Source organism: Sinocyclocheilus rhinocerous, unplaced genomic scaffold, assembly GCF_001515625.1.
Source record: "Sinocyclocheilus rhinocerous isolate Xijiao unplaced genomic scaffold, SAMN03320098_v1.1 scaffold6325, whole genome shotgun sequence".
Taxonomy (NCBI): domain Eukaryota; kingdom Metazoa; phylum Chordata; class Actinopteri; order Cypriniformes; family Cyprinidae; genus Sinocyclocheilus; species Sinocyclocheilus rhinocerous.
The window spans coordinates 57,427-66,505 of NW_015658728.1; the positions used below are offsets into that span (position 1 = coordinate 57,427).

Here is a 9,079-nt window from a genome sequence, read left to right on the forward strand (position 1 = left end):
ACATTGTATGGGTCAAAATGATAGATTTTTCTTTTATGCCAAAAATCATTAGGATATTAAGATCATGATCCATGAAGATATTTTGTAAATTTCCTATTGTAAATATATTAAAACTTAATTTTTGATTAGTAATATGCATTGCTAAGAACTTCATTTCGACAACTTTAAAGGCGATTTTCTCAATATTTTGATTTTTTTGCACCCTCAGATTCCAGATTTTCAAATAGTTGTATCTCGGCCAAATATTGTCCTAACAAACCATACATCAGTGGAAAGCTTATTTACTCAGCTTTCAGATGATGTAAAAAATCTCAATTTCGAGAAATTTAACCTTATGACTGGTTTTGTGGTACAGGGTCACATATGTGGTACTAAATCCGATACAGGTCAGATGTTTTGAAATGCAATCGCAGTGTGAACAGTCATGTCGGATTTCATGCGGCTTTTATGTCGCTCTACATTCGTCATAATTCCGCGCTGACGGGAGACACTTCAAAGATTTTTACATACCCAAAGTTATCAAGACAGTTGCGAAAGGTAATCAGTGGAAGTACAGTGATGTGTCAGAACTCATAAGTATTATAGTGACAACTCCATATACAAGCACAACATGAGAGCTTGAATCATTAAAGTTTCAGAACTCTGCTGTTTTTGTCACATCTTTGTCTTTATTTTTCATATTGCCTGTGCATAATTTCGCTGGCTTCTGCAGCAGATCACACTATAAATTAGTGCTGGGCGGTATACCGGTTCATACCGAATACCGGTGTTTATTTTTGTTATGATATGAATTTTTAAAATACCGCAATACCGGTATATGTCACTTAAACAACGTTCGGAACGCGACACTGTTTGAAAGGGGTCCCTTTTCACTGTTGCACTGTGGTGAGGGAACAGCTGTATGTGTTACTAAGCGTGAAAGTTCCGAAACTGAAGCGCTAATAGAACGTGATGACAGAAGAACTCATCCACAATATCCACATTGACCGCCACAAATATCCACCGCCCCCTGCCATCAGCTGCCGCGTCTCACACACACATGATCGCGACTTTAGCACTAGATTTAGCAACTTTCAGACCCTTTTAGCGGCTTTTTTCCATAGAATATTCATACTGACAAACCTAGTGACTTTTTTGGATAAACCTTAGCTATGGTTCAGTTGGAAGATTCAGTGCTGTCCCGCGAACGCGAGGTCTGACTTTCCCGGAGAAGTGTCACCTCTCTCGGCGTCTGTTCTGTGCAGTGAGCGACAGAGAAGCACCGCAGCCGACTCCTCAATAAATGAGTACAAAACAGCGTTTCCTAGCACCTGTCGCTTACTGATTGTTTGGAATTATAAATATTTGCGTAGTTCGTCTGTTAATATCACATGCACTTTTTTGATTGTTGTTTTTTTTAGTTTGTTACTCAGGCAGTGCTGCTGCATGAGACAAAAAAGTAATATAGCCAAAACAACCGCATAGCCGCTCTTTAGTGTAGATGCATGTTGATTTTATCAGACGATGCCGCGATTATAAATGAGAGTGACTCCTGGTTAACATGTATTAAAAGGGGTCGTGTTTAGTCACTATTTAGTGTGGTATTTTTTGACAATATTCACTCATCATGACAGTAAAATAGGGCATTCTAAGTCAATATACTGCAGTATTTCCTCTCTCAATCAGTAGAAAATATGGTTAACACCCGGTCATGCATGAAAAAAAAAATACCATGAAACCGGTATAATTTTGAAAAATACCGTGATATAAATTTTTGGTCATACCGCCCAGCACTACTATAAATAAATGCATAATCGCTTACTTTATGTCCTCCGTGTTTACTTCCGTATGACGGTGCGCTGCGCAAGTGTTGCCAAATCCAGTTTCCCCGCGGAATTCGGCTACTTTTTCCTCTGTTGCCACGGGTTGTTTTTCAACTTCGTGGGTTGATGCGACCCCACTAACGCGATGTTTACCTCCCTGAACATGATTGGGTTAGTTTTGAGAAAGAATTGGGCGGATTTTGTTGTGAAAACCTGTTCGTATCGTTCTTTTGCGCATGCGGGTCAGTTCAGGACCATGATCTGTTCACACTGTAAATCTGATATTGGCCACATTTAAAACAACAATGTGAACAGCTAAACAAAAAAAAATCAGTTCTGAGAAAAAAATCGGAATTGAGCACTAAGGCTCGCAAGTGTGAACGTAGCCAAGTTTGTTTATAGTTTATATGTTTAGCTTTCATTTTCTGGCCATTTTATTTAGGCTTTGAAATTCCAAAAAGTTGTGTTCCGATTATCGTAAAGAGCAAAACGTGTAAGAATCATAAACTTTTGTCGGTCTCAGAGTCTATTTTCTGCAATAATCCCAAAGCCAATAGAAAATATCCCATTGGGTTTTTGTCAAAAGAATCTGAGTGATGGTAACTTCTGGTTTGGCCTACAAAAATACGTAGATCTTGGTGTGAAATTCACCATGTTCTGATGGACGGCTGCGCGGTTGATGTACAGACTCTCCAGCAGGGCGGCGGGAACGTTCAGCCCCTCGGTTTGAGCATAAAGCGCCACATTGACGGCCTCGCTGAAATGACCGCGCGCCTGCGTCCAGTCGCCCTCTCGAAACGCGGCATTGCCCTCGTCTAAGAGATCACACACCAGCTGAACCACAAACCCCTGATGAACAACAACAGGACAGAAGAAACGAAACAAAGAGAAAATAGTTACAGGAGAACGTTTTTAACATTTGAGTTTTTATAAACTGGTCCAATCATGCTAAATGTATGAACGACGTTACTCAGCTATACTTCGGAGAGCAAATGTGAATGTGTGTCCATTTAGATAAGCGTTTGAGTGCAAAATATTTCCTCAAGCCCAACCTCATAGCCTTCAGGGTCCGGATAAGGCAGAGAACACCTGCAGACACGAACAACAAAACAGAAATCAACACTACGACTGATATAAGACAGTCAGCAGGAATGAATGATACTCAAAGCAAAAGAAAAATCTTTTTTTTTAGTACTTGATGAAGTTCAGCGCTCTCTGAATGTCCTCCCGGCGCTTCTGATGCTCACCGCTCATGTTTGACCATCACAAACCTGAAAAACAAACAAGCACGGTCTCAAAATACACCAATGCTTTCTATGTAAAAGTGTGTATTATAAACCAAACATTTTGATTATGCACACCAGCATATACACTAAATATTAAAGCACCAAAGTTGTAATTATTACACTATGAAAACATCACAGTGTACAGCATATTTTTGCATTTTCAACAGTGTATTTATAGGTTTTCTTTTGTGTTTGATGTAATGAGTCAGAACCTAGCTGGCTAGACAGCATTATTATTATTATAGCATTCTAAGAACGTTTAGCTAACATTCCTGTTAAGTTATGAAAATGGTATTTCTGAACGATAGAAACGTCCAGTTTTTTAGAGAACGTTTGAGAAAACATTACAGAAACGTTCCATGTTATCATTTTGCAAACATTGTGGGAAAGTTACTTTTGAGTGTTCTCTGAACCACCTGAAACTTGTATCAACGCTCAAAAAAAAAAAAAGTTAGATGAACGTTCAGAAATATATTCCATGAATGACTTTGGAGTTTTGAGAACGTTACTAAAGACCGGATAATTTGGAATGGACGTTCCATTAACGTTACTGAAAGAATGTTTGTAACTTTGAGAGAACCTGGTCAGAAGTTCTGAGAACGTTCCCTTAGCTGGGATGACACTCGAAAGCGCTACAGTAACAGAAGGGAAATAACTAGAGATTTGAAACACGCCCAAACTCACTCGACTTCACTTCCTCCCACAGACAGTTTCTACAAAAACGAAACTGAAGCAGCTGGGGAAAAAAACATCCAGAATGACAACCCAATAATAAATAAAGTCGGCCACAAAAGAGCAAATATACCCCCAGATTAAAGGCGTCATTAGAATCACAGCTGTGAACTCGCAAACTTTCCAGATGACACCAGTCAGACTCTATACTCACCTGTCTGGAGAAAACCACGACAAAAAAGCGCTTTCTTCTGAGTTCCGCGCGTGTTTGGTTGGCGGATTGTGTGCAGAACACTGGCGGAATGGCTGACAGATTATTAGCTGATCGATCTCAAGACATTTTCCAAATGTATGCGTGTGAACGTTTCACCGCTGCCTCACTGCGAACCCGACTAGTGTTTCCAGCTAGTAGCCGCGCACTGTTATTCCGCCAGGAGGCGCTCGGTGGCCGGAAGAGCCGAATCCCTCATTCAAATGCGTTCAAATCTCTGGACGTTTTTTCGCATAATTGGGAACGTATATAGTGTAGAAAACATATTATTTTGAGCATGTTCATTTGTAGAATTGATAACCGGAATACAAATTAAAATACGTATATATTAAACATTATAAAATTGTGTCCAAGTAATCCATGTCCAGGAATCAACGAACAACTGTGATTGGTCCATCCTGACCAGCGCTGAGTAAAGTAACACGTATCACGTGACAATGACGCTCCGCTGAAACAAATGTGGGGAATAGCTGTTAAACTTTATCAGACAAGGCTTTAAACGTTTTAAAGAAAAGACATCAGTGAATATACTCTATCAAAAACATGCATTGACCTGTTCTTTCGTAAAATATGCTTAAACCTCAGTTAGTTTCAGGGTTGCCAGGTTTTCACGACATAACCTGCTACTCAAAACTAGCCCATAGCGTTCCTGGGGTAAAATACACATTTTTTTTGTTTGTTTGTTTTTTGGTGGGGTTCCCCTGGTAAAATTAGCATTCCAGGGGATAAATATGATGTTATTGGGGTCGCTTCCACCCGCAGACATGAAAAACAACTGGTGGCAACAGTGTTAAAGTAGCCCAATTCCACAGGAAAACTGTGGACGGGACCTGGCAACACTGGTTAGTTTGTTAAAGGTGGGGTAAGCGATTTTCTGGTAGCCAATGTTGACATTTGAAATCACCAAAACAAACACGCCCCTACCCCAAAAGGCTCTCGCCCCTATTTTGATAGCTCCGCCCCACACATACGTACGCAACCCAGGCAACGATTAGTTCTGTGAAACAAAGCAAAACCAATGTTAAAGGATGCGATTAAAATTTTTCCTTTCTCTTTGGAGTGTTACAAGCTCTTGGTGCATAAAGAAGATCTGTAAAGTTGCAAAGACTAAAGTCTCAAATCCAAAGAGATATTCTTTATAAAAGTTAAGAGTCAGCCACGCCTACCTAAAACGTCTCGTTCTAACACGCCCCCACATATCTACGTCACTATGTGGGAAGATTTGCATAACAACGCCCAAATGTTCACGCAAAGAAAGAAGGCATAACTTTTATTCTCGCTGTAGTATTGTAGTTGTTGCCGCCGCTGCCATGTCGTGAAGGCGCTGTGTGTTTCCTTGTGAAAGCGAAACTACTTTGTTTGGACTTCCAAAAGAGGACAATATCTGCTTCGTCATGCCTGGAGCTGATCCGTGCTGGTAACGGGTCCTACTTCTTGCCTTATTGCCTTAAGCCTTCTTTTGTTCCGCAGATGTTTTCCTCTTTTGTTTTTAATCCGCCATCTCTATCTTTCTGTCGCTCGACTCGGTAATGTCCGTCCTTGTGCACTGAAAGCTCTCTCCTTCACATCATGAGTAGACACGCCCCTTACTGCTGATTGGCTACAAGTTTGTTTTGCTATTTGGCCCGAATCCGTTTTCTAAAGCGTTTTTGAAAAATTGCTTACCCCACCTTTAAATAAATGTGTCCTTGTGTTTTGGGAAAAGTATTTCAGTCAGATTACAGTGGCCTTGAATTCCCTCCAAGCATCGCATTATCTCTACAAGAATTTAGTTTTTGCCAACATATGATGCTAAACAAATAAAAAAATAATAAATAAGTAGTGTCGTAATGTGGTAATTTTAATTAACACTAACAGTAGAAGTAAAAAAAAAAAAATTATAATACACGCTAAATAAAATGTACGAACTACAAATCCCATGAACCTTCGCGCGTCTACACCACCGCATCATCAGAACGAGCGGGAGGAAGCAACTGGGTGCAACAGAAATACATCTGCACCCAGAAAATCACATCAAACACCACCTGTAAGTACAAACTGAATATTTATTCGCGAAGTTTATTCCGGAAACGAGTGTCTAGTGTCTAGTAAATAGGCTGCGTCACTTAAAACGTGGTTTGCGTGCTGATCATGTGTCATTGTGTATGAATATGAAAACACGTTTATATAGAGACGCGTAACGTTACATTTATGTAAACATAAACACATCACTTTAGAGGTGAACAACGGTTACACTATTAATAAGAATATTTAACGTTTTAACATGTAAAGTATGTTTACATGGGATTAATTTATCAGTGAAGTTTAATTAATATTAATAAAATATTTTTAATTACAAATTTACATTGTTAATAATAGTAAATGTAACATGAAAAGTGACAATGTTAGTAAAAATGTAGTGGGTTTGATGTGTGTCAAATGTTATCTTTATAATTCACATTAACTTCCTTTGTCTCTTTAGCAGCAGAGTTAAAATCATGTTAAACTCTTGTGTGTTCATGTGTTTTCTTCAGTTGGTGTCAAGATGGCATCAGATGATGTGGCAGATCTCGCCGACTCATTGGCCAAAACTCAAGTCGACGAGGGCGAGCTCAGTTATAAAGGACAAGGCCTTAAACTGGACAACGCTCAGTCTGGTGAGCTGCCGGTGATCTCCTGGTTTCACACACTTGTGCATGTTTATGAAAGAGTAACAGAGGTGATGTTGTGTCGTGTGCAGTGGAGGAGATGGTGAAGGCGATCGAGGAGTTTGACGGGCTGCATGCGCTCAGACTGGAGGGGAACACCATCGGCGTGGAGGCAGCGCAGACCATCGCTAAAGCCCTGGAGAAGAAGAGCGACCTGCAGGTGCATATGCCAGATCATCTCGACTTCTTTCATTTATACCTAAACATATCAGTAGTTGATAACCACTGATAAGCTACTACTAAATATTGTAGAAACTTAATTTTCTGTAAAGTTGCTTTGCAACGATTTGTATCGTGAAAAGCGCTATACAAATAAACTTGAATTGAATTGAATTGAAAAATAGTTCTCAAATGGTGGATCATGACCTGAAAAGTTTAAAGGGGTCATATGATGCTGCTAAAAAGAACATTATTTTGTGTCAATAAAGTTACGCCTTTTTTCTTTGCGTGAACATTTGGGCGGACTTTAAAACTAAACTTTTTTTTTAAACTTTAACTTTAGTCTTTGCAATTTTAGGGATCTTATCTATGCACGAACAGCTTGTAACACTCCAAAGAGAAAGGAAAACTTGAAATTGCACCATATGACCCCTTTAAAGACAGCAGAAAAAAACAAAACAAAACAATGCTAAATCAAGTAAGTAAATGCATCCAGTCATGCAACATTTGGACAAAAATAAGCCAGTTTATTAACTTTTAAAAGGCAGGAGAAGACAAATTACATCTATTTTGTTCTTGACATCAAAGGCTACTTTTTTTTTTTTTTTTACAAATTTAGCGGTCATTTGATGGAATTTCATCTAATTAAGACCATTGTTAGCATGGACAGGTTGTGCGACTTGAGTTCATTAAAAAAAAACATGAACAAATACGACCCAGACAACATTGAATACAGGTTCACTTTCAGCGAGAAATATATGATTTCTGTCATTCACAAATTTAACATGAAAAAGTATAAAATATGAGGTGGGAAATAAAATTAGGAATTATATTTCAGTATATTATCTTGCAAAACCTTTGCGTTCCCCTAATAATCTTTGGATTCTTCCAAGTAATATGAATATAGAATTTATTAAAATATAATTTTTAAAGTTTAAATATAATTGGTTATACTTTACAGTAGGGTTGTAACGATATACCAGTATGACGGTTTATCACGGTTTGAACGTGCACGGTTATCATACCGTAAACATTTGCATATCTACGGTTTTAAAAAAAATCTCACCCGCAAACATGCAACTTATTTCCGCTTGGCTGCGACAGAGACAGAGATAATATCTAGTAATATCCATCCCCGTTGAAAAAAAAAGTTAAAATCTGCTGTATAGGAATACTTCGGATATTAAAAAAAAACAACAACGTGGGGTTGTCCTTGTGGACGGATCCAATTTGCAAAAAATGTGGACGCAAAGTGGCTGCAAAAGCAGGCAATACATCCAACATCTTCGCTCATATTCGCGGACACCATCCCTCCGTGCAGATGAAGGTGTGTCGCATTAATAAGTTATAAGTTAAGGCCGTATGATTTCCGTGAAGCAGAGGTGCAGTCGTGAACATGGAGTTTACAGTATAACGAGGATGTCACGTAAAACGCGCAATCTGATGGATGGATAAATCAAAAGTAGATATGATATGTGTCTGTGAATATTAATGCGCAAAGAGACTGCTGTATAAATAATCTGCTTGTTTCTGCATGTCTCTGAGTGGCGCCGTTTTATCTACTGCATACTGAAGTACGCATGACGCTAATGTTGTGTTCAGCGTCTAAGTTACATAAACATGAACATCAGCAGAGCTGGGGCCCGTTCTTCGTACGTCGCTAACTCGGTTAGCTGGATTTGATTGTTGATGATTTCGCCTGATCTTGGATAGTTTGGTTCTTCGAAGCTCATCCCGGAGTTGCTGTCATAGCAACAGGTCCGTAAGCTTAAACCTGCTCGGGAACAGGCTTATTTCATGTAAACAGAATTAGATCGCATCTTTTTAAGCAGAATTGATACTTAAAATCTGTCCGCTACCACCGCTACTTTATTACAAGAGTACCCTACTAATCCAGGGACTATAATTAAAAAATAATAATCATTTAAAAATTAATTTAAAGATACTATAATAATGTTGTATAGTCTTTAATACTATAGACACAGCCAGTTTTACTCACTCAGAGATTTATTCGTCATAAAATTATTACTTCATAATTGTATTCGAGTCTTACACATATGCTATTCAGATAATGTAGAGTCGTGCATTCATTTGAGTGATGACAGCTATTATGGGAGTGGCTTGATGGAGCGCAGGAGATGCAGATAACATGATCTTGACCTTAAGAAACTTTAAATAATGCTGTCACGTAACAAATCTGTT

General features: G+C 38.8%; 2 protein-coding genes across 4 annotated transcripts in view; one reads left to right on the forward strand and one right to left on the reverse strand.

Annotated features, from left to right (window-relative positions):
• Nucleotides 1-4,174, reverse strand: part of zc3h7ba (zinc finger CCCH-type containing 7Ba) — a 28,685-nt gene extending 24,511 nt beyond the window's left edge. For 2 of the 3 annotated variants that reach the window (XM_016531328.1, XM_016531330.1), the window contains exons 1-4: nt 3,975-4,174; nt 2,998-3,073; nt 2,855-2,891; nt 2,454-2,651 (exon numbers count right to left, since the gene is read on the reverse strand). In XM_016531328.1, coding sequence (XP_016386814.1) covers nt 2,454-2,651; nt 2,855-2,891; nt 2,998-3,056 — 294 coding nt within the window. In that variant the 5' untranslated portion in view covers nt 3,057-3,073; nt 3,975-4,174. Of the gene's footprint in view, nt 1-2,453; nt 2,652-2,854; nt 2,892-2,997; nt 3,074-3,772; nt 3,822-3,974 lie in introns of those variants that run through there. The other variant, XM_016531329.1, reaches the window with a different exon arrangement.
• Nucleotides 4,175-5,969: 1,795 nt separating this feature from the next.
• The window catches only part of LOC107722837 (ran GTPase-activating protein 1-like), a gene marked incomplete at its 3' end in the record, with an annotated part of 15,043 nt that continues 11,933 nt past the window's right edge, over nt 5,970-9,079 (forward strand). Inside the window, exons 1-3 of the mRNA XM_016531327.1 lie at nt 5,970-6,057; nt 6,545-6,667; nt 6,751-6,878. Of these exons, the coding sequence (XP_016386813.1) occupies nt 6,556-6,667; nt 6,751-6,878 (240 nt within the window). The remainder of the gene's footprint in view (nt 6,058-6,544; nt 6,668-6,750; nt 6,879-9,079) is intronic.